The sequence below is a fragment of the Sarcophilus harrisii genome, chromosome 2 (assembly GCF_902635505.1).
Source record: "Sarcophilus harrisii chromosome 2, mSarHar1.11, whole genome shotgun sequence".
NCBI lineage: Eukaryota > Metazoa > Chordata > Mammalia > Dasyuromorphia > Dasyuridae > Sarcophilus > Sarcophilus harrisii.
The window spans coordinates 380,054,576-380,080,713 of NC_045427.1; the positions used below are offsets into that span (position 1 = coordinate 380,054,576).

Consider the following 26,138-nt stretch of genomic DNA (forward strand, 5'->3'; position numbering starts at 1 on the left):
TTTCTATGAAAGTTGGACTCTGTTCCCATAGAGGAGGGGGGGACTGTTCCAAGCTTTAGGTTTTTTGTATAGCTTTTGTCAGAAATAATTCTGAAGATCTGTAACTTTTCTTGTCTTCCAAAATGGTATGATCTAAGGAGCATGTGGGCTTACTACACTTCTGCTCTGTGCCCTTGTCTGTTAGCTACCATAAGCTCTCTTCTCTGCTGTGGCACTGTCATCAGGGTTCTTGCTCCCCTACAGCTGTCTGCTTTGATGTGCCAGTGCTTCTTCTTTCCCTGGGTCTGTGACCTGGACACATGATCAATACAACAATCCTGCATCAAGTGCCAGCAAAGGGACCCTGGTAATCTCCTTCTAGCAGTTTTCTGATATTTTTATAGTCTGTAGTTTCACCTGATTCAGTTGCCCCTAAGGCCTGCTGCTGATATGCCCAGGTGTCACCTTGCTGCGTTGTCTTGGATACATTGTGGGATGGCCTGTATTCCACTTTGCAGTAAGACAAACCTTTTTCTGCCAATCTTCTAAGTTCCTTGGGTTAGCAAAGTGTTTAACTTATTCCTTTTGTGGATTCTGCTGCACCAGAATTTGTTTGAGGCATTGTTTTTTTTATTTATTTATTTATTTATTTATTTTTTTTTTTTGAGGCATTGTTTTAAAGTTGTTTGGCTGGGAATTTGGGAGAACTTGGATGAATACCTGTCTTTTTTCTGTCATCTTGGCTCTCCGTGTTTGTAATTCAAGCACTAAGCTAGCCAGATTTGGTAACTCATCCCCAAAAGGTAGTTTTCCAACTGTGGTAGGTACAGTGATCAAAATTATTGAATATTTTTGAATCTAATCTAGTAACTTGAACTTCAAAATAACTCTAAATCATTTTAAATTGTTTAAATTCATATTCTGATCCTGAAGGGTAAAGTAACTGGTTTTGTAGTAATATAGAATTTTCCTGTACTCTGCCTCCATATTATCACATAATTTTGAAAAGAGCCTTTTAATTGAGTTGTAAGTTGATTATTCTGTTAAATAAATATTTTTTATTGTCTTATTTTTAAGGAGAAATAAAACTTTTTGTGATGAGTAAATAACTGGTTTTTGGGAGGTTTAAGCTGTGGTATGTGGAAGCCTCAAAGTATAATAGGTACTTAATAAATATTGATATTGAAGTACAGAAAAGAAAATGTTATTCACCACCATTTATTATCATTGGATTCACAAGTCCTGTTACAGATGGTGAGGAATGCCTAAGATATTAATTTTATCTTAATATTTGAGCTACAGATAGCATGAAAACTGATAAACTGAAGTCAGTTTGAATAGTTACATGAAGACCACACTGGTAAAATGAAAATTTTTCCAGAGAAAATTATAATAGACACTTAAAATTTTTATTGATATTTTTGTTTTTATATCACCTACATTTATTTCCTTCTACTTATTTATGTCCCTCTATTTCCCATGCCCCCTCCCCCCCCAAGTCTTTAAAAGCTATAGCTTTAGCTTTAGCTACATTAAGACTTTTTGGATACCTTCTATAATAATTTCCACATATATACCCTCATTCCTGCCCCCTTTCATTTCATATAGTAAAGAATAAAAAAGTGAGAAACAATTGTTTAGCAAAACCAAAAAAGCCTTACGTATTGGGGACCAGAAGGAAACATTCCTTAGCGTGGCATCTGGAGTAAAAAAGGAAATTATGAAAGTGAAAAGAGGGATAGTGAGCAGGAAATTCACTTCCAAGAAGTCCTAGAAATGGTCATGCCAAAGCAGCACAATTCTAGAAGATTATTGTATAGAGGCCATTATTTTTTGCTTTTATCTTCAGGAGCTGAGCTGTTAACTCTACAGGGTGTGTCTGACTCCCAAAATATACTTGGTAAGAGTAAACATTGTGCTAATTTTTCACATATTTCATATATATAATATTTTTTTTTTTTTTTTTTTTTTTTTTTTTACTGTGGAATGATAATACCATTTGCCTTATTTTACTAGTTCAATTCAACCATGATAAGTGAGTAAAATTTTGCCTTATTTTGTAGAACCCTGTGTTTTTGGATAGTACCTGACTACATTTGCTATTTGAATTATATTTCAGACCAGATAAATCTATATACAATTTGATTTTTAAACATTATTTTATTGATATACTTAGTATGACTGAAGGAATAAGTTGCATGGAGTTTTGGGAAGTCTTAGAAGACAATAACAAAAAAATTGTTTTTTAGGGCAGAAATTGATTTTTTGACACAATTGCATCAACTAATCTTCCTTCCCACTATATTCCTATTTTCTTTTCTTTTCTTAATTTTTAAACATTTTTATTTGAAGTTTTGAGTTCCAAATTCTATTCTTAGCTCCAACTCCCTCCCTTTTCTTTGCTCACCCCTCCCAGAGATAGTAAGCAATCAGATATAGGTTATACATGTGCAATTATGTAAAACATTTCTATATTTGTTATTTTATACAAAAAGACTTGAATAAAAGAAAAAAAAATGAAATAGCATGCTTCAGTTTCTATTCAAATAATATCGGGTCTTTGGAGGTACATAGTGTGCTTCATCATTTGGGATTGGATGATATTCTTGATGTGCATGTATGAATCTTCATTGTCTTCAAGTCTTTGGACTCTTCCATTACTAATCTCAAGCTATATACCAACAAACTATTTGCCATTGTCCCCCATACCTGCTTTTATGTTGAAGCCAGTAAGAAGAGTAAATGTTCACTTATTAACATCTTCCTAGAATTTTTCTACTTCTTCATGAATTCTAACAGATAGAGATTCATCACCTGCAGTGATCTTCATGATAATATTTTTGCTTAAGTTAATGTTATTAAATTAAATCATAATCACTTGATTCCATTCAAGGCTGGGTGGTCTAGTAACTTGTGAAATGATTGAACAGTCAGTCCTAAATATGTGTGGGTTCTGTATTTGAAAATTTGCCACTTTCTAAAATTTGTAATCCAGAAATCAATACTGTTTGTATTTTTTGTGGTCATTTAGGGACATATGCCAAGTAGTTAAAAAATTTGAGTCATTTAACGTACATATTCCCAGCTGAGTCCAACAAGGCAATACTCTGCCTTCTTAGTCTTAATAGTTAAACAAGTATCCTTTTCATAGTTGTTTAGTGCCATGTCTTTTACATTTTTCTACCTTTTTGTTGATTTTGTTGTTTAAAAAGGCTGAGAAACTGCTGAATTTTTGTTTAGTTTGCCTGAGCACAGGAACTCTGACATGCCTTATGGAGAAATACATGTATGCTATTAGTCTTGAGCTTAATGTTAATGATTCAGCAAAATAGTATATTCAGAAAAAGAAACAGGAAATTCACCGATTTTTACTTGAGGCTACTCTAGAAAGTGCTAAAGTAAATGTGACTAGAGACAGGAATCTAATGTTGTACTTCCTTGAGAGGTAATAGTTCAGTATTCATAAATTTAGTGTTCGTAGGGTCTTTATAAAATGTAACTGCTGTAAATGGTGAGAATTAAATATGTCTCTTTGCCTTTGGACATATGATGAAATCAACTCTGCTAGTCCCTTTACTGTTTACTGGTCTCCTCATTGACTACTTTTATTCCTCCAATTTCTTTTTCTTGTCTTGTTGCTGTAGTTAACATTTCTAAAATAATATTGAATGATTGTGATGATAATGGACATCCTTGTTTCACCCCTAATCTTATTGGGAAGGTTTCAAGTTTATCTATATTAAAGACAATGCTTGTTCTTGGTTTTTGATAGATGCTGCTTAAATTTTAAGAAAGCACTTGTTTCTCTAAGAAAGAGGACTTATAAGTTGTTCTTCCATTTATTTATCTGAATCTTCCTTTGGCTTTTGACTTTATCAGGACATTAAATTCTGATGTAGTTCATTTCTTCCTTTTTTTAATGTCAGTTTTTTTTTTTAATATGTATACACACATAGATAAAATCTTGATGTTCATTTGTTTTTTCATTTAATTTTCTGTTGTACAGAAAAACTAATTACAATGCCAGTAGTTGGGAGAGAATTTGAAAGTGGAAATTAATATATGTATGTATATGTATCGTTATATGTACACCCACACTTTGGCAAGAGGAAAAAATAGAATGCCAAACAGTTAAATTGATGTTTAATTGACTGGTCCAAAAACATTAAGCTTTGTTATAACCTTTCTGGTTTGTCATAGAGCCTTTGAAAGTCTGGGGTAAATGGCATGCTACAATGAAACATCAGAGTAGGATTTTTATATAAACTGTAACAAGGAAGTTGTTTTAGCATCTTTTGCCAAGGATGTTTTCAAAATAACCAGCTCTGCCAATCAGTTTTTCTTTTCTTCTTGTTCTTTTTTTTTTTTTTTTAAAGAATTAAATATATGGGGGAAAATGTTCTAGATTATTTTAGAGGTTAGTTTTCTATTATTTTATTCTTTTAAAATTTTTAAAATTCCTTTTTTCAGTCAACAAAAACGCAACTTTCTCCTTCCCCGTTTTTTCTCCCTAATCCTTTTGCCTTTTGAGAAAAAAAAATGTATATTCAAGGAAAACAAATTCCCACATTAACCATATTCTCCAATATATATCTTAATCCATACTTGGTTTATTCTCAGTCTCAAGATGAGTTAATTGGCATGTTTCATCATGAGTCCTTTGGAATCATGATTAATCATAGCTCACTTTGTTAATTGGAGTTCCTCAGACTTTCAAAGCTGTTGATTTTTTTCAATATTATTATAATACAAAGTTGTTTTCCCTGTTTTTTTTTTTTTTTTGCATTCTGCTTTATTTAGTTCATGTAGATCCCAGTTTCCTCTGCAATCATTCACTTCATTTATTACAACACAAAAGTGTTCTGTCACATTGCTAAATCATAACTTGTTCAACCATTCCTCAATTTTTCAACTTTTTGCCACTTACAAAAAGATGCTAAGGTTTTTTTTTTTTTTTAATGTTGGTCCTTTTTGTCTTCATTTCGTTTCTTTAAGGTATAGATGCAGTAGTAAAATGGTATCAGTGGATCAAAGAGTTTATTAGCTTTTTAAGCATAGTTCCATTGCTTTTTAGAATGGCTGGACCTAATGTACGTTTTCCCATATTTCCCTCAGCATTTTCTTTGTTTTATTTTTGGACAACGTTGTCAGCCTTTGTATATAAAAATTTTTAATGTGCATTTTTTTATAGTGACTTAAAGCAGTAGTGTTAAGCTCAAAGAATAGTGGAGCCATTAAACATTACATAAGGATTCCTGATGATGGTCTATTGACTTAGAAAACCGTATATTGACATTATCTTTATCTGTTGTATTTTTAGCTATTTTGTTAAATACTTCCAAATTACATTTTAATTTACAAACAGTCAGTGCCTGTTTGACATACCTGATTAAGTGCCTTTTTTCACGTGTTCCTATAGACAGCTTGAATTTTGTTACTCTGAACAGTATCTGTTTATATATCATTTTACTGTTTATCAATTGGGGAATGGCTCTGATTATTACAACTTTGAATTATTTCTCAGTAATTCTAGAAATGATACCTTAATCAGAGAAACTTGCTGCAAAGATTTTTTTCCCCTCATTCAATTTAAACTGAATTAGTTTTGTTTGTGCAAGAACCTTTTCATTTTGTGTAATTAAAATGGTCAGTTTTGCCTCATTTGATTTTCTCTGTTTGGTCATGAACACTTTCCTCTAATCATAGGTAATTTCTTCCTTGCTCTTCTACTTTCAAGACTTTTAAGTTGAAATACCTGGCATTTTGGATCTCATTTATTATTTTTGACAGGTTTTAAAAAAAAAATTTGAGTTCCAAATTCTCTTCTTGTCTAGCTCCTCCTGCACCTATTGAGAAAGCAAGCAATATGATATGAAATACTCATCAAAAACATTCATATCTTGGTCATGTTGCCAGAAAAAAGTAAGAAAAATAAAATGGAAAAAATACATTCCAAATGGTATTCAAGAGTTCAGCAGTTCTTTCTCTGGAGTTAAGAGCAGTTTTCATTATCAATCCTTCAGAACTGTCTTGGATCTTTGTATTGATCAGTCTTTCACAGTTTGTCATTATAATGTTACTTTTATTGTATATAATGAACTCTTAGTTTAGCTCACTTCAATCTGTATTGGATCATAAAGGTCTTACAGCACAATATTATTCCCTCTTAATAAGACACAACTTGTTCAGTCATTCCACAGTTGATGGGTATGCCCTCACTTTCTAGTCATTTTTTAATTGATGAGTGAGTGTCCCTGCACTTTCCATTTCATTATCACCACAAAAATAGAGTGATATAAGTGTTTTTTGTACATATAGATCTTTTCCTTTGCTCTCTTTGGGATCCAGACCTAGTTGTGGTATTAGCTGGGTCAGAGTATGCAGTTTTATAGCCTTTAAGGCATATTTCTGAATTGTTCTCCAGAATGGTCCAACTAATTTACAGCCTGTAAACTAGTGTATTAGTGTACCTGTTCTATATCCATTCTCACTTCTCTCTATTCCCAGCATATTTCCCTTTCTCCTTTTTTTTGAGTTCATCTTAACACAGTAGATTCAACTGCCCTAATAATATTAAAGTTCTAAGGAGTTATATGTTATTATCTTCCCATGTAGGAATGTAAACAGTTTATGCTTATTGAATCCCTTTGAGTTAGTTCTCCTTCCTATTTACCTTTCTATGCTTCTCGAGCCTTTTGTTTAAACATTAGATGTGTATTTAGCTCTGATCTTTTCATCAGTAACGCTTGAAAGTCCTATATTTCGTTAAATGTTGTTTTCCTCCCTTCCCTCCTCTCCCCCTGAAAGATTATACTCAGTTTTTCTGGATAGGTTACTCTTGGTAACCTACTTTGTAGTCCTGTGGAATATCTTATTCCAAGCTTTCTGCTCCTGTTAAGTGGATGCTGCTAAATCTTGTGTGACAACTAACTGTGGTTCCCTGATACTTAAATGATTTGTTTTGGCTTTTGGCACCATTTTCTCCTTGAACTGAGAACTTTGGAATTTGGCATATTCTTGGAAGTTTTCATTTTGGGATCTCTTTCAGGAGGTGATTGATTAGTGGATTCTTTCAATTTCTCTTTTACTCTACATTTCTAATGTATCATCAGGACACTGATAGATTTCTTGAAAGCTCATATCAAGGCTCTCTCTCTCTTTACTTGAAATTGTTAAATTATCTTTCCTCAATTCATTTCTAGGTCAGGTGTTTTTCCAATGAGATATTTTACACTTTTTTCACTTTCTTAATCTTAATTGATTTTTTTATTATTATTTTCTTGATGTTTTATTAACAATGAAAACTAACATTTTTATTAACATCCACTTGTTCAATTCTGATTTTTCATTTATATTTATTTGTTTGTTTTTTTGGTGAAGCAGTCAGGGTTAAGTCATACAACTTGTAAGTATTAAATGTCTGAGGTAAAATTTGAGGTTCTCACTTGGGTCCAGTGCTCTATCCACTATTATCTAGCTGTCTCCATCAATTTTGATTTTAAGGAATTGTTTTCCTTAGTGAGCTTTTGTTCCTTTTTTACCATTGGATTAAACCTTTTATAGTAAAAACTATTAGGTGAATTTTTTCCCCCTCTGGCAAATTGGGGTCACTTAACTCCAGGATCACACAGCTAGGACTTTTAAGTGTCTAAGGGCAGATTTAAACTCAGGTCCTCTTAACTTCAGGGCTGGTGCTCTATCTATTGTGCCACCTTGCTGCCCCATGAATTTTGGTTTTTAAGGTGTTATTTTCTTCAATATTTTTGTGCCTTTCACCAAGCAGTGAATTCTCTTTTCATGATTTCCTTGCATTACTCTCATTTCTTTTCTTTTTTTTTTTTAATTAGCCTTTTATTTACAAGTTGTACGCATGGGTAATTTTACAGCATTGACAATTGCTAAACCTTTTGTTCCAATTTTTCCCCTCATTCCCCCCCACCCCCTCCCCCAGAGATGGCAGGTTGACCAATACATGTTAAATATGTTAAAGTATAAATTAAATGTCAATATAAGTATACATGTCCAAAGAATTATTTTGCTGTACAAAAAGAATCGGACTTTGAAATAGTGTACAATTAGCCTGTGAAGGAAATAAAAAATGCAGGCAGACAAAAATATAGGGATTGGGAATTCTATGTAATGGTTCATAGTCCTCTCTCAGAGTTGTTTCACTGGGTGTAGCTGGTTCAATTCATTACTGCTCTTTTGGAACTGATTTGGTTCATCTTCATTGTTGAAGAGGGCCACATCCGTCAGAATTGATCATCATATAATATTGTTGTCAAAGTATATAATGATCTCCTGGTCCTGCTCATTTCACTCTGCATCAGTTCATATCTCTCCAGGCCTTTCTGAAATCATCCTGTTAGTCATTTCTTACTGAACAATAATATTCCATAACATTCATATACCACAATTTATTCAGCCATTCTCCAATTGATGGACATCCACTCAGTTTCCAGTTTCTGGCTCCTACAAACAGGGCTGCCACAAACATTGTTGTACATACAGGTCCCTTTCCCTTCTTTAAAATCTCTTTAGGATATAAGCCCAGTAGTAACTGCTGGATCAAAGGGTATGCACAGTTTGATAACTTTTTGAGCATAGTTCCAAATTGCTCTCCAGAATGACTGGATGTATTCACAATTCCACCAACAATGTAATAGTGTTTGTTTTCCCACATCCCCTCCAACATTCTGCATTATCTTTCCCTGTCGCTCTAGTCAATCAGACAGGTGTGTAGTGGTATCTCAGAGTTGCCTTAATTTTCATTTCTCTGATTAATAATGATTTGAAGCATCTTTTAATATGGCTAGAAATAGTTTCAATTTCTTTGTCTGAGAATTGTCTGTTCCATGTCCTTTGACCATTTATCAATTGGAGAATGGCTTGATTTCTTATAAATTAGAGTCAGTTCTCTATATATTTTGGAAATGAAGCCTTTATAAGAACCTTTGATGTAAAAATGTTTTCCCAGGTTATTGCTTCCCTTCTAATCTTGTCTGGATAGTTTTGGTTGTACAAAAACTTTTCAGTTTGATATAATCAAAATTTTCTATTTTGTGATTAATAATGATCTCAAGTTCTTCTTTGGTCATAAATTCCTTCCTCTTCCACAGGTCTGAGAGATTACTCTCATTTCTTTCCCTAATTTTTCCTCTAACACTCATTCAGTTTTTAAAATAGTTTCTTAGTTCTTCCAGTAATTCTTGTGTCTTCTTTCTTTCTTTTTCTTTTTTTTTTTTTTTTTTTTGATACTTTGTATATGGTTGTTTTTATGTTATCTTTTGAATTTGTGTCTTCTTCCCTGTCACCATTTTTGTGGTCAGGTTTTTGTTATTAACTTATTTTTACAGCTTGTTTTTGACTTCGAATTTTGTTAAAGTTGAGCTTTGCTTACTTGAGAATGAGAAGTCTTAAGCTTCAGTTTTTTAATGATGCCTTTTTTTAAACTAGTTCTCCAAGCTTTTGATATATCCAAAGTGGTTTAATCCAGGAGAAGTGTGATCACTGCTCTCCAGGTCTGCACTCAGATCTTTAACAAAGGTGGCTGCAGCCACAAATGTTAGTGCACCTTTCTGCCCTGGAATTGTGACATAGAACTACCTTTGGGCAGTGCAGTTGCTAAATAGTACCTGATCCTTTACTAGTCCTACTATTTCTGATAAGTTGAGAGTTTCCCTTTTTATGACTCCCAAATTGAGTGCTCACAGAACCCATTTGGCTGAGTAAAATTTTCCAGTGAAACTTTTCATCTGAAAGCAGTGATAGGAATGGGAGGATGGGAATAAAAAGGGCAAAAGAAACTCATCTTGAATAGCTTTTTTTAAAAAAAAATTTAATAGATTTTAAGTTTCAAAATAATGAAAAGATAGTTTTCAGCATTCATTCCTGTAAAACCCTGTGTTCCAAGTTTTTCTCCCTCTCTTTTACCTTCTCTCCTAGACAACAAGCAATCCAAATATATGTTAAAACATGTGTACCTCGTCTATACATATTTCCACATTTATTATGCTGCACAAAACAAATTTCAAAAAAGGAAAAAATGAGAAGGAAAAAAAACCAAGCAAACAACAAAAAAAGTACAAATTCTGTGTTGTGATCCACATTCAGTTTCCACAGTCTTCTTTCTGGATGGAGATGCCTCTCTCCATCATAAGTCTATGGAATTGACCTAAATCACTTCATTTAGCATCAATTTATGTAAGTCCCTGCAGGCCTTTCTGAAATCATGGATAGTTTTTGTAATTAACTCTTCTGCCCACCATATAAGGTTAGGGTCACAAACAGTGATATGTGAAAGAGCTTTAAAAATTGTAAAGCACCATACAAATAGAAGATGGTGTTACTGCATTAGGTAAGAATGATTGTGATACTCTTAGCTGTCCCTAGCTTAACAGGTATGCCTCTTAGTACATCTAGTTACTTTGTTTATTTGTTTCAATTGTATCCAACTCTTTGTGACCCTATTTGGGATTTCTTGGCAAAGATAGAATTTGTTTGCCATTTCATTCCCCCGCTCATTTTACAGATGAAGAATTCAGGCAAACAGGGTTAAATAACTTGCCCAGGGTCATTACAGATACTAAGTGTCTGAGGCCATATTTGAACTTAGGAAGTTGAGTCTTCCTCACTCCGGGTCTGGCAGTTTATCCATTGTGCTACTTAGCTGCCCTAGTTATTCTTAAATTATGTGTCAATAAGAAAATAGGGACTAAATTTCTGATTTCATTGGTGTAGTAGACATAGCAGTAGACATGTCTGTAATTTATACTATTTGAGAATTAGTCTAGAGCAATGCTGTCAAACTCAAATAATAACAGAAGGGGGGAGTGTAGGAAGCATACTGACTTCAAAAATCAGAAATCAGCATTATGTTTTATTGTATTTTTACTTTTATTTGTTTAAAAAAAATTTTCCCTTGCATTTCATTTGGTCTTCTCCCCCTTCCTTTGTGTGCTGCAATACTGGAACACAGAATTGAAGTGATTTACCCATAGTATTGTTTTAGAGTGATCAAAGCTGAATGCAGATCTTTCTTGTTCTGAGAGTGATTCTCTTTTTCACAGCATACTGCCTGTCATTGGAGTATGTCATATGTTATTATTTTTCTAAAAATATCTTTCATTTTGCAACCACTTTGTTTTTCTCAGTACTATTTTTGCACTTTTATTGAGATGATTCTGTTCTGTTCAGTGGGAGGCATAATTTTTTGACTCAAGAAAAAAATATTAAGTTTATTTTATGTCTTGAGTGCAATTTTTTTAAAATATTCATTTTTCATTTCAGTTGTGTTGCATTAATTTTCCTTAAGACTGTTCTTTCCTGCTTTTTATTAGGTGTATCTTAACAATTGTCCATGTTGTGTTAATAAATATTAAAATAATGCTTATTTTCTTACCTGAAGGCTTTTAACCAGGTAAATGTTATTCCTGGAGATTGGTGCTGTAGTGAATCATTTTAGGAAATGAATTATAGAGGTATGGATTTGTTGTTGTAAAGAACTTTTTCTTAGTTCTTCCATGGCCTTCCTTTGATGTCCCTTTTAAGGATTACTGTTCCCATTTCTGATCCAGGAAGTCTGGAATAGGCAAACCTTAAGGAAATGGGTTGGTTTGATATTTTTACTAATTCTACTGGTGCATCTTTATAACATTAACCTTTGGCAACTTTTTAATTAGAATTTTGTTCTCACTATATTACCTTTATGATGTACGATATACAAACATAGGTATAAAATTTTTTTAAGTATATAATTCAGTGAGCCCCTGTATAAAGAGAAATGAATATTTAAGATCTTCTAATCTTGTCCTATTTCTTCATGGATTCACTTTTCTTAACTTGAACAAATTCATAAAAAAAATGCGGATAATACTAATTGACTTTCATAGGAAAATAATTGAAAATAATAATTTATACTTTTATATCTCTTATCAAATGTTAAAAGTAGCCTCTATAGGGAGGTGGTTAGAAATATGAATTTTCTTAGATGTTACTTCCAAATAATTAGTAGATATGCATTGCTGTTTTTAGTAACTGAAAATTTTGCATTTGTTAAAAAAAGTAACAAGCCACATTTTTGCTATTTCTCAGATAAAATATTTTGAAGATATTTATGTGTATTGATTCTCCCTTTTTAATGCTAAATTATAATAATTGAGAACTAGTAAAATATTATCACTTAATTTCATTTTTTGTGCAGTTTTTGAAGTAATATCAATATGGTACTATGGCCTAAGACCTGGTCTGTGCTAGACTATTTGATTCTTAGTTCCTGAAAGACAGTTGTTTAGCCCCATTGCCATTCATTTAGCTAAGGTGAGTTTGTCATAAAATTGCTCACTGTCCTTCAAGATTGTTTTCCTTTATTAGCAAATGAATACATTTTTTTTTTTTTAAAAGCCCATACAGACAAATTATTTGGATCATTGGGTGACTTTAAGTTACTTAGTGGTATTTTTCCTGTCTCCAGCCTGAACTTCACTGTATTTGGAGCCACCAACTTCATTTATAGACTTCACTTAAAGACATTTACTTCTAATTAAATAGTTTTAAATTGGACAATGATATTTTTCCCCATCAAGTACAAGCTAAAATTGATTTTTAACATTGAATTTATAAAAAACATTTTAAAGTGACAGTTTAGATTTGATTTAGATTTTTCTTTAATGGTGTGAGCTATATGGGTCTATTATAGAGAGGATAACTATAACTGATGATGCATATTAATTTAATGTATTTTATATGGTTACTTGTAACCATATAAAAATATCTGATAATATGGTTAATAAAGGCTTAAAATAGGTTTTTTTATTCATTTTTTATTAGCACCCACCACACAAGATCAGACACCAAGTTCTGCTGTTTCAGTTGCCACACCTTCAGTTAGTGTTTCAACCCCAGCTCCTACGGCTACACCTGTACAGACTGTTCCCCAGCCACACCCCCAGACGTTGCCTCCTGCAGTTCCTCATTCAGTACCTCAGCCAACAGCGGCAATACCTGCTTTTCCACCAGTAATGGTACCTCCATTTCGTGTTCCCCTTCCCGGCATGCCTATTCCACTACCAGGTAAATCAGCATCTGATAATTTTCTTATTTTTATGTTTTTCATATGTCAGCAAGTTTGTTCTCATGTGTCTGTTGCATATGAAACTTGCCTTGAATCTCACCCATTTTAAAGTGTTTTTTTGAAAGATTCATGGCTGATTGCAGTAATTTCTCTTTTAATTTTTGGTAAATGTATCTTTTGTTTTTGTATTTTCACACCTGATACATACACCAGTTGTTAAAGTTAGTCACATTTAAAATGAAGTTATCTTGACTATTAGCTTCAGATGTAAAAATTGATACCTTTTGCATTTATTTTATTTTAAATTCAGTTATTTTTAAGGGATTGAGTCTATTAGAATAAAAGGTGCTACACATTTTATGGACATTAAAATATGAAATAAAATGCAAACTATTTAATTTAAAGAGAAAAATCTCCACAGGAACCTAGCGAACTATTTCTATACGAGAAAGGCCTGCACCTTTTCTTAAGCTGAAAAGTAAGGAGGAAATTTTCCTCCTAAGGTAGCAAAATGGTGTTCCTTTGCAAAATATAAAATAGTGATAGTACTGGATATTTCTAATTTGGATGCTCTTGCTGCTGCCAAGGAAATTTAGAATTTTAGAATGGTCCTTAGAGATTGTTTAGTCCTACCCCCTTGATTTTATAAATGGGAAAATTGAGATGCATAGAGATTGTAAGTTGCCATGGGATATATAGTTTGTAGTAGAGCATAGGTCCCTAGACTCAGTCTAGTGATTTTTCATTAATATCTTGCTACTGGTATTCCATGTTGATTCTATTTTATGTTCATGTCTTGTAAAAATGTAGGTCAGAAATAATTTTCAGATATGTACATATCAAATACAAACAATACTGTGTCCTTAGATGTAAACATTTCAGTCTTGAAATAAAATTTAAAAAAAAAGAATTCAGATAATCATTCTTGGTGCTATCTTGTTAAAGACTGCTAATTCTTTTTATATAACTCAGTAATGAAGATCAAAAGCTTGAAAAAAATCCATATTTTTCATGTAATGTTCTAGAATTTTGAAACAAGTGATCATGAGTATAGATAGAGAGCTATATGTGGAAATGATTTGTATCAACTAACACAAGTGTGGAACAAGAGACAAAACATGCTTCCTTGTTCTGAAACTCATGTAAAAAATTAAATTGTTTTTAATTTTATATAGAATCGAGATTTTTAAGGTTGTGACTCATGAAGAATAGCATTACTCTTCCAGCTTAAAATGCATTTTATTTAGGTTCTTAAATAACTTGTGTTTGTCAAGTAATGATAGGCATTATTTGAAAATCATTGCCCTATAATTGGAGTTTTTAGGTACTTGTCAAAGTGCTCAGATTTCTTAATGTTCTATGATGATTTACAGCAGCTCAGCAATAGTTAGAATCTAGAGCTGCATAAAGATAGGAGATTCCTTAACGCAGGTGTCCAGCCATCTTAGAATGTTAATCTTTGGTCTGGTTTAGTTCTATTAAGGCCAATCATTAAAAAAAAAAAAAAAAAAAAATTTAGATTCCTTTTGTCTACTGCAATCAAAACTATATAATATGGTGCTAGTTTACCATTTTAACTTTATTTCTATTTTCTTTTCATATACTGTACACTGCAGCTCAACTCTACTTGTATCTCTAGTATAAATAGCATACCCTCACAGTCTTTTCATTTTTACTAATAGCATATACCAAAATTTAAATTGCTTGAAGTTTAATTTCTTTTATGTTCAAAAAGAAAAAAAAAACTGTCACTCTTTGCAGTTATTTCATTTTGACTTGCCTATCACTTTGCCTTTTAAAAACTAAAGATTTTTGCAAGGGTTTTCTGACATAGGGAAAAACCTTTCTCTCAGTTCTTTTTTTCTTATTTTATTAGTTGCAACAGCATAAGATGAGATCTTAAGTTCTGAACAATTGAAGGAGTTGGGAATGTTTAGAGAAGATGAAGGGTGGGGGGAAATGGGATATTGTAGCCATATTCAGATATTTGAAGGGCTGGCTTGGAGAAGAGATAGGAGATTTACTTCTTTTTGCTCCAGAGGAAGAACTTAACACTAGTGGGTAGAGGTTATAGGTAGGCAGAATTTAACTCTATAAGGACCTTTGTAAAAATCAAAACTGTTTAAAATATTGGAGATGCATGAGTTCCTAAGTAGGTATCTCTTTGTCACTAGAAGCAAAGTTTGTTTGTTAGGAACGTTGTAGAATAGATTACTACATTGAGAGGGAAGGCGAATTAAATTCCAAAGTATCTTCCAAGAAGGTCTCTGATTCTTTGGGAAAAAAGGCTGGATAGAAGAGTGAAAATAGGATTATAAATTTTGTCATGTGCTCTCATTTTGATTAATTCATTCTTTCATTGTTCTTTGAAGTTGGAAGAGGAAATGTAGAAATAGTACTCTTTATTCAGTTTATGTTTCTTATTTTTATCTTCTTTTCTCCTCTATCCTTAAACTTACTTCAGGGACAAGAGAAATAGGGCAGTAAAGTGCTTTTCTATAAATTCATTTGCTATAGGATATTGTAAGTATCAGCAGTTGTAAAGTAAATGGGTAAAGGAATGAGACAGTGATTAAAATAAGGAAAAAGAAAAAAAGGAGGAGTATGAAGTAAAGGCATGGGAAAGAAAAGTGATAAAAGCTATCACTTGGAATAGAATTATAGAATTGAATTTCCATATTAAAAGTTAAAACCTCATTTAGAGGTTTAGAAAATTGTGAAATGGAATGGAATTTTCCAAAATTCCTATTGCAATTTCTGTAGTTAACAAGTAATAACTTAGTAAAAAGCATTTATCTTAAAAGAACATATTTTGATGAGACTACTTTTTAGGAAAGTTGAACAATTGTTCCCTTAAAAATAGTTGAATGAAATGTGTATTTTCTTCATATAGCTGTGACCACCAAGATTAAGAGGCAAGCTTTTGTCTTTTTATATATTCAGCATTAAAAAATTTTAAAATCCAAGTATTTATTATGCTCTATATTTTAAAATGTGAAATAAAATACATGTTGGCCTGGTTAACTTAATAAGGTCTAAAAATCCCTAAAGTTAATAGATCTCATTTTAATTTTATTTTCATATATTTAAAAATTCACAATATATTTATTGGGGTGAGTGAGTATACTCTGAAATTAATTAAGTAGTTCCTCTGCAAAATTAAAATAATTGGTACAATCATCCTGTAGATGGCAGTTTATACTGACTTAGATCTAATACATGCTATAACTTCCTTCACAAAACGAATTTTTTACAATGTATTCTTTTAAACATTGATAACACCAAATCTTTCTCTGAGACTAAAAAACAAAACAAAACAAAAAACAACTAATTGCTTTGTTCAGTACCGTGTAGTAGAGTGATTTTATTTCTTGTTTCTAATTTAATATTTTTAGCTTTAATAAATCTTTCATTAAAAAGTTTAATAAAATTGGAGACTTTCTTTAATCTTAAAAATTCATTGAAATATAAAGCTATCTTTTATTCTAAAGTTTTTATTTTTCTATTTGTTTTATTAGTTTATAAACCCAGGGGTTTAATTTCATTTTGAATGCTAGAGTTAATTTTTCCTGTCCTTTTTAAGGATAAAAAAATAATTAGAAGAAAAGCATGATTTTTATTTTTTCTTGCTGCCAAAATGTAGTTATTTCTACCAAGTTTTCTTTTTTACCTTTGTCTTCGATTCTCCTTGAAGCCTAAATTAAAACAATCATAATTTGTTTTTAGATTTCCAGCTTTCTTTTTAACCTAGATTCCCGTTTCCCATAACAGTTATTTAGTAAGAATTATTTATTCAGCAATTTCATTGGGTATAATTTTCTTCATAGCATATTTTATCTGTTAATTCAAGTTAGAATTCATGATTATTTACATGTAGTTCTTTGTATGCACAGTACTGAAGGAGTGAAGCAGTGCTAGTTTTACTAGTATATTATGCTGCCTTCACAACATTTCCCATCCTTGTATTTCATTTAAAAAAAAAATTATTTTCATAGTACTGAGCATTACTATTGTGCCATTTGTTAAGCTTCACTCTGATCTTCTGCCATTTTTTTTAAAAAGTATGCTTTGCTTTGGAATATTTTCATCTATCCTCATTCCTTATCTTCTTTGCCTTTGCATGAATGTATCATGCATTAGCTACTGCATGTGGTTCTTAGCAACAGAGTGAAACAGAAAAATGTATTGTCGGTTTCATGCTGCATTTGCCTTCCATTGGTTTCTAAGCAACAGCAGCATAGATTTTGATGTCCTGTAGGAAAATGGCCCATATGAGAATTTTAAATGTGTGTGCATGGACGAAGAGGTCTTCCCATATTGAATTTAAACCCCTGAGACTCCTTCAAATGTTATGGCAGCTGGTTCAATATAGAGGTAATTGTTACTATAATTTTATAGTAATTATTGACAATTTGGCACCACTTCCTGAAATGTCAGAGCAACAAGAAATTCTTTTCTGTGGTTTTTGTCTTTTCCAATGGAAATGGCATTCTAAATTGTACTGGTAAATTATTATTATCCTGAATCCCAGTGGTAGCTGACATACAATGGCAGCTTTCCAACATGCTTGCTTATCCATTTTACAGGTGTAGCAATGATGCAAATAGTCAGCTGCCCGTATGTAAAGACAGTCGCTACCACCAAGACCGGTAATTCTTAAAACCATCTTAGTTCGTTTTGTCTGTAAGTTGGCATGGTAGTGAATGTTGTTGTTTATATTTTTTTTCCCAAGTGAGTGGATCTTTATCTTTTAATTTCTAATGAGCAGTATAAATGCAGATGTCACATTTGGCCAACACTTACTTTTCCCAATAGATATAGTGTTGTTGGTTATTATTCATTTATTTATTTATTTGTTTGTTTATTTATTTTTCTTGGTTCACAAAAAACAAAATAAGGTCAGATTATTTTAATTATTACTTTATGTAATAAGTGTGTGAACTATTTCATTCCCATATACATAACATTTAAATTTTAGTTTAAATTTTGTTATGTGTGTGTGTTTTTCAATTAAATTTAAAAAATCATTTCCATGTGTAAAGTGATGTGATTGTGCTTGCATGCCAGTAGGTGTGTATGTGTGACTATTTGTATGTATAGTATAAATTTACATTTTTAAGTTACTGAATTAAAATAGTTTGGCTGAAAAATTGTACCTTGTTACTAAACTTGGACTTAATTAAATGTATTTTAAGTAAATTTTTAGTTTATATCTCCTTGTGTATTCTGTAGTATATCAGAGTATATTTTCTTTTATGTACTTAATCTAGTTAGTATAAAGTAAAGACAAGACTTTAAAAAATGGAACACATTTGCTTTCCTTATTAATGAAAGTTAAAATCTGAATTTTGAGAGAGAGATGAAGATAACAAGTGGCTTAGTTGGACGTGAGGTGGATTTGGTAATATCAGTAATTCATTAACAAATATTAGTTCATGGACCTAGTAGTAAATACCTTTTTAGAACTAGAAGATCATGGTTGAGATTTAATTATGCTTTTGATAGTCTTTTAATTTTCAAAAAATTAAAGAATTAATATTTTTCTATATTGATAATTTTATATGCTGTTAATCTAATTTAATGTTTCAGCTGCTTGTTTATTTAAAATAATATTTGAAAAGTATATTATGAGAGAATTCAATTTCTGGCAATTCTTTGTATTGCATTTCAGAGTCTTTGATTTATATGTTTTACTACTTCAAAAGGAAGGATTATCATAGACATCTTTAGAATAGTACACTTATGAAATTTTACACTTTGCTACTTTATTAATTTTTTACATAAAATACAAGTTTATAAAATTATTTAATTGGTTCATTTTAAGATTCATTGTTTTAATATGGAATTGATATCTTATTGTTTTATTTTTTCATTTTTTCCCTTTTAGGTGTATTGCCAGGAATGGCCCCTCCTATTGTACCCATGATACATCCCCAGGTTGCTATTGCTGCTTCACCTGCGACCTTAGCTGGAGCAACAGCAGTTTCTGAATGGACAGAGTACAAAACAGCAGATGGGAAGACATATTATTATAATAATAGAACATTAGAATCAACATGGGAAAAACCCCAAGAACTAAAGGAAAAAGGTATAGCAATTTTAATGACCTATCAAGTTGTGTCATGGTTTATTTTGATAAAACAAATTTCGTACTGTATGGAATTCTGAAACACTTTACCCTCAAACTTCTGAACATAACATTGAAGGGAAATTATTTCTTCATTGAATCACTTATTTGGATTTGCTTTGAAAACTTGAAATTGACATGTCTTCTACATGTTTGTCATAGTTTTCTCCATTTAGAAAAGCTTTAATTATTTAGAGACTTTGAAATGATTATCTTATTAACTGTATTGTTAGGAATATGTGTAATTTGTTTTTTGAGATTTATGTTTGATAGGACTGGTTTTCATAATGATAGATGTGTGCTGGATGCTTCTGAGAAGTATCTTGTGTCATAGGTCATTTTTCTTAGGATATCTTTTATTGTAATAAATGGACTTTATCAATGATGCCTGAAAGAGTTGTGCCCAACTGTAAATGTATAGATTGTCGTCTTTCATTTTTTGGAAGATCAGATCTTAAATATTAGTACTAAGTATCTTTATTGTCAAAAACTAAAATTGGAATACTTGTAACTTTTCTTCATAAAACATCTTTAAATCATCATTACAGCAGAATTAAGTTAATACTGTTAAGGAAGGTAAGATTATTTTTATAATTGAGAAAGATATTGTATTCTTTTAATATTTTTATAGTGGTAGCATTTTAACCATAATTATTCTTATTGAATTTCTGACTTCTGTGAAGTAGTATAAAAAATTATACCAAGAATTTTAAACAAATATTCCTTCATTGTTACTTGAAAAAGAGAAGGGCCAGGTAAGGGTCATTGTAATATATATATGTAAACAATACCAGATGCAGTGGGCAGCAAAGAGAAGTATAAGAAAGAGAATATTAACATAGATTAAATGAGTAAAGATGAATTCACTGTATTGTTATGATTTTGATGTGTATTAGTCTATATTTTTGCAACTGCCCTATTAGCTTTTCCCGCAAATGCTGTTACATTGTCTTTACTTTAAATAAATCTCAAGGTTTTGATACATTGATGGAAATTGTCAGAAGTGCTTGAGCAGTACAACTACATAATTGTTAGGTCATTTTATGCAACTAGAACTTAGTGTCTTAGATTTGTTGAGTAATATGCCCAAAAGAAATAATTTTTATATGTATAGAAGAATTGCATATGTTTAACATATTTTGGATTACCTGCTATCTAGAGGAGGTAGTGGGGGAAAAAGAGAAAAGAATTTGGAAATATGCTTGTGAAAGGGTGAACTCTGAAAACTTTTTTGCATGTATTTTGAAAATAAAAAGGTATTATTAAAAATAATTTTTATTATTAGCTATTTGCCATCTGATTTGATGGCATATCTTCTCAAGTTGATATACCTTAACTTACTTTGGAAGGCCTCTTCAAGATTAAGCTATAAAGTTTTATATTTAAGATTGAAATAAATCACTTTGGAAACTCCACTATATCTGTATTGAAGGGAATTAAACTTTTAATAGAATATCTTTTTATAGAAAAATTAGAAGAAAAAATTAAAGAGCCAATCAAAGAGCCTCCTGAGGAACCTCTACCAATGGAGACAGAGGAGGAGGAACCCAAAGAAGAACCCATAAAAGAGATCAAGGAGGTAAAGGACTATGAACCAAATGAGTGTAAGATTAAATTATGTTTTGAATACTTTTCCATATATGCATTTGTAAAATATAGGTGCCTAATGGTTCTTATATTGACATGAAACATGCTTGATGTGACTGAACTGAATATTATAAATTTGAGATGAAATTGAAAAAGTTTATGCTTGTGATTTCATTTGGAAATTTTTTCTTAAAAAATAATTCTTTTTATTCCAAATGGATGTTATTATAAAATTATAATATTGTATTGTATCATAATATTACAAAATTATTATTTTGCACAACTGGTAAATATTGAATTAATTTACTTTTCTGCTATTATTCCCTTCTTGTAATTAGTGATAGTATATAGCTCAATAAAATGCTATTTTCTCTGGAAATATTTCTCCTCCAGTAAGGAGAAGCAGATTTCTTATAAAAGCTTAGACTGAAAGACTTTTTAGGCTTCTTCTGGACTAAAATCTTTCTAATTGAGGTACATTTTATTTAGGGTCAGGACTACCTATTATAGTCTCTTATTTTGGAGGGAAGAAATTTGCCCCTAGATAAGAAAAGCATTTGTTAAGTACTTTCTGGGTTTCAAGCTCTGTTCTTTTTGTTGGGAGAGACAAATAGGAAAGAGATGTAATCCTTGCTCTCTTAGAGCTTATATTCTAATGGAAAAGAGAATACTTCTGGGGGGAATGGAAGCTCGGGAAAGGTTTTTTGATCTGTAAAGTCTCAGGGATGTTGCACAGAGTTCTTAATTCATATGCCCTTTCTAGCAACCATGATAATCTTGATTTTAATTCTTATTCCCAGAGGAAGGGTGAAAAAATGGGAAGTGGAATGATGGGATACACATGACAGTATAATAAGGGAAGACCATGGCAGCACTGAAACAGTTGGAAATTTGTTTTCTTCTGGATATATATCAGTCAAAGCACAATGGTTTTGTTCTTCCAGGACATGGTATCTAGTTCAGAGTGTGCCCAGCAGCAGCAGCAGTTGCTGGAGAGCAGGGCAGGAAAATGACAGGTGTATGGTTGGTAGTCAAGGCAGACTGAATATGATAGGGTGTTAAAACAGTTACTATGATTTAAAGCTCTCCTCAAATTATCAAGAATAGCCCAGGGATGAAACTTATAGACATTTATGGTTTGAATATTATTAAATTAATATTACGAATTAAGTGGAAGTGACGATATTAGGTTATGAATCATTTTTCTTTAGGAGCCCAAAGAAGAAGAGATGACAGAAGAAGAAAAGGCTGCCCAGAAAGCAAAGCCAGTAGCAACTACACCCATTCCTGGTACTCCTTGGTATGTCTATATTTTAATCTACAATGAGCAGTTGATTTTATTTATGTTTTGTTATATTTCTAATATAGATTAGGTTATTTTATTTTTTTGGTCCTTCCACATTAAGAAACTTGTTTTCTTATAGGGAAAGGCATATTTTCAATTCTGAAAATTATTTTAATTATGTACCAACTGTGTTATTTTAATAACTCTAGAATACCAAAGAGCCACATAGTTCCATAACCAGAACTTTTATCACCCTAGTACTAGTGTGTAGTGACTTCTTTCATTCAGAATGATCATTCTGAGACTGCCAGATTTTGACATTATCTTCTGAATTTTCAGAAATTAAATGAAAGAAAACTCATATTTCTAGGACATTGTTAAGGTAGTCTTCAAAGGAAAAGTTAAATCCTTGAGAACATAGACTTTCAAAATAATGAAGATTAGGGAATTGATTGCACATTAAAAAAATTAGAAAGCCAAAATTTTTAAACCCAAATAAACATAAGAGGAAGAAATCTGAAAAATTCAAGGAGGAATTTTTAAATTATAAGTTGGATTAGGTTCAGAATCATTTTCATGTTGAATATTCTCTTATATTCTTTTTGAAAATTAGTATTCCAGGAGGTAGTTAGGTGACACAGTAGATAGAGCACTGGCCTTGGAATCAGGAGGACCTGAATTCATATCTGACCTTTAGACATTTATTATTAACTGTTTTGGTTTTGGGCAAGTTATATAACCCCCAAATGCCTTGCGGGGGGGAAAAAAAAACTATTGGAAAAATAAAATACTATTAAAAATAAAAGTCAATCACACACATAACATAAAATGAAAGGAAATTAATATTCCATGTTTGTCATATATGATCTTGGGCAGCTAGGTGGCACAGTAAATAGAGTGCTGGTCCTGAGGTCAAGAAGATTCATCTTTCTGAGTTCACATTTGGCCTCAGCTTGTATGACCTTGGACAAGTCACTGAACCCTGTTTGCCCCTTTTCTTCATCCACAAAATGATCTGGAGAAGGAGATGGCAAACCTTTCTAGTTTGCTTGTCAAGAAAACTCTAAAAGGGGGCATGAAAAGTTGGATGTAACTGAAATAATTGAATAACAACAACATATATGAACTTTCTAAAGCAAAATTTTGATCACTTCTTTCTCCCTACCCCCATTAACTGTACTCCAAAGGCTCCTAGTTACTTATGTAGTCAAATATAAGAGCATCTCTTTGTTTTAGAGCCCTTCACAACTTTTTTCTTTCCTACCTTTTCTGTCTTTTTACTTTTCTAAATGGTATACATCACAGCTTTTCCCGAATCCCCAAAATGCAAGTACCTTCCCTCTGTTGATTTTAATTTATTCTATCGGTATCTTGTTTGTAAGTTTCTCCTCCTTTAGATTGTGAGCTCCTCTAGGGCAAGGGACAATTTTTGCCATTCTTTGTATTCCCAGCATTTAAGAAAATGTCTGGAATATAGTAAATAATGTGATTCTCACATAAAGATAGATGTTATTATTTATCCACAATTACCATGAAGAAATGTGAGAGTTATTTTGTGACTTGCTGGAGGTCACATATCTAGTAAGCATCTAAAGCAGGAGTTGATCTCTGAACTTTCTGACTTTATGTATTGTACTTCTTTCTAGCTTGTTATTTATGCAGTTCTTTACTAATCAGAGTTGAACTGATTTTAAAAATATAGATTTTTAATATTTATGTTCCCTATTTTTGTTATTGAAAGCACCGCTATCCTTCCAATGTTTTGTAATCTGTATTATTTTGTATTTTTTTATTCTTCCTTTTTCCACATATAGTTTGTCAGTTTCCCATTTTTCTTTCTACTCTATTTCTCCCATCCTATCTCTTTGCTCATTCACTCATAGATATCTCCTTAATTCATACTCTTATCACCTCTAGCTTAGATTATTACATCAGTTTTAATTGTTCTCCTTGCCTTTTCACACCCTACTCGGCTAACTCCAGTGACTTCTTGGATTCTAAAATTTCTCTGTTGCTTTTTTAAAAAGTCCTTCACAGTATAGCCTCAATTTTTTTTCAGTTTTCTTGAGCATAATTTCTTTTCCTATACTCTGTGATACAGCCAATCTGGTTTTCTTTCTGTTCTTGATTTAGACATTCCATCTCCTTTCTCTATATTTTGCTCTTACCTATTCCCCTGCCTGACATATGCTCTTTACTTCAGTCATAGAGACACTTGGTATTTTCAAGACATGGCTCAAGTGCCATTTTCTGCATGAAGTCTTTCCTGTTCTTTCCAACAGTTATTATCTTTGCTTTCCAAACTACCTCAATTATTTGTCTACTTTGATTATATTTGAATGAATTATACTTTTTAACATTTATTTTTTAAAAATATTTTTATACATATTTGTTTTCTTCCCTATTGTAACACAAACTTATTGTGTTTAAGAATCCTTATTGATACTTGTATCCCATAGTGCCTGGTACATGATAGATGCTTAATACATATTTGGTGATTGATTTGTTGATGTTAATAGTGGAAAGAATTCAGATAAAAAAAGTGAAATCACTTATCCATATTATTACAGAAAGCTTCAAATGGAATGCCTTTTCCTTGTACTCATTTTTATACTTTTGTTAGTGGAATGGCGCTCAGTTCTACCCTGCGATCATTATATGTCCCTCTGTAAATTCCATGATAATGTCTGACCTTACATTTGCCACCAGAGGGCTTCCTTGGACAGAAATACTGGTCATTATGAAGACTTAATATAAGTGTAATAGCACATTTGAATAAAATGAAAGTGTAGTTCAATAATATTGATAATTACATTTTACTAAGAAATATTAACATCAGTCTTCTATCAACTGGAACAGCTTAGGTAAGGTTTATTTTAGAAGGATGAAAATATCAAGTAGTTATTTATAAAGATAATGCTTAAACCTGCCTGTAACTGATTGCCAAAGATTTTATGGTAAATTATCTCTTACGAGATACATTTTAGTCTCTGGATGAAATAATATAATCCTTCTTATAAATGAGGCATTGAAATATTCTAATGAAAAGATTTTTGTTTCTGAAGAGTCATAAGATTCAATTTCTTAAAGTATGCTTAGAGTGGTTTTCAGCAGATTTCTAAATCATTATTTATATATTGAATGTTTTCTTCCTGTTATACTTGATGGTTAATATTGAGCATACTACATACTTAATGTAGTATGTATTACATTTTGTATAATATGTACATTTTGTCACTTTTTTTTTTTTTTTTTTTTTTTGGCTGAGGCATTTGGGGTTAAGTGTCTTGCTGGTCACACAGGAAGTGTTAAGTGTCTGAGACCAGATTTGAACTTGGGTCCTCCTGACTTCAAGGCTAGTGCTCTATCCACTTCACCACCTGGCTGTTACTCTTCCATTTTATAGTGACAGAGAGGAGAGCGACTTTCCAATAAGAGGCTACGTTTGGGCAGCTGATTTTTTTGGGAAAAAAATGAACTCATTTGTTTGTCAGCACTCTTAAGCTTCTCATTTCATGGTTTAATTATGTTCCTCCATAGTTGACACTGTACTTTTGAGAGAGCTTTAAATTTAGTATTCTAAAGTTAGATTGTTTTAGTAATTATGTTTAAACAATTTTTGTTTTAACCTGAAGTTTTTAATGCCTCCTATTCCTTCCCCCATCCCCCAGAAAGTAACAGTTACTTTTATGTTAGACATTAAACATGTCTTTTACTCAAAAAACCATGTTTAGTTCTTTGTATTTAGGAAGTTAGATTAGAAAAATGATTTTTTTCCCCCCAAAATATCATTAAAAAGAAGGTTTCAATATCACTTTTTGAATTCATTCTTAGGTGTGTTGTTTGGACTGGCGATGAGCGAGTTTTCTTTTATAACCCTACAACTCGTCTCTCTATGTGGGACAGACCCGATGATCTAATTGGAAGGGCTGATGTTGACAAAATTATTCAGGAACCTCCTCACAAGAAAGGAATGGAAGAAGGAAAAAAACTAAGTGAGTGTGAAGTTCTCTAATATTTAAAAAGTAATTTCTCATAGTTTGGGAGAATATAAATTGTTTTAAATATAAATTTCACTTTTTCAAGGA

General features: G+C 31.8%; 1 protein-coding gene across 3 annotated transcripts in view; it reads left to right on the top strand.

Moving 5' to 3' along the window:
* TCERG1 (transcription elongation regulator 1) overlaps positions 1-26,138 on the top strand; it is a 65,986-nt gene that overhangs the window by 16,806 nt on the left and 23,042 nt on the right. For 2 of the 3 annotated variants that reach the window (XR_004232131.1, XM_031953484.1), the window contains exons 5-9: positions 12,808-13,050; positions 18,939-19,139; positions 20,645-20,757; positions 21,977-22,065; positions 25,885-26,045. Coding sequence is in view for 2 of the 3 variants with exons in the window: in XM_031953484.1 (XP_031809344.1) it covers positions 12,808-13,050; positions 18,939-19,139; positions 20,645-20,757; positions 21,977-22,065; positions 25,885-26,045 (807 nt within the window). In the remaining variant the exon portion in view is untranslated. Of the gene's footprint in view, positions 1-12,807; positions 13,051-17,637; positions 17,701-18,938; positions 19,140-20,644; positions 20,758-21,976; positions 22,066-25,884; positions 26,046-26,138 lie in introns of all 3 variants that reach the window. The other variant, XM_031953483.1, reaches the window with a different exon arrangement.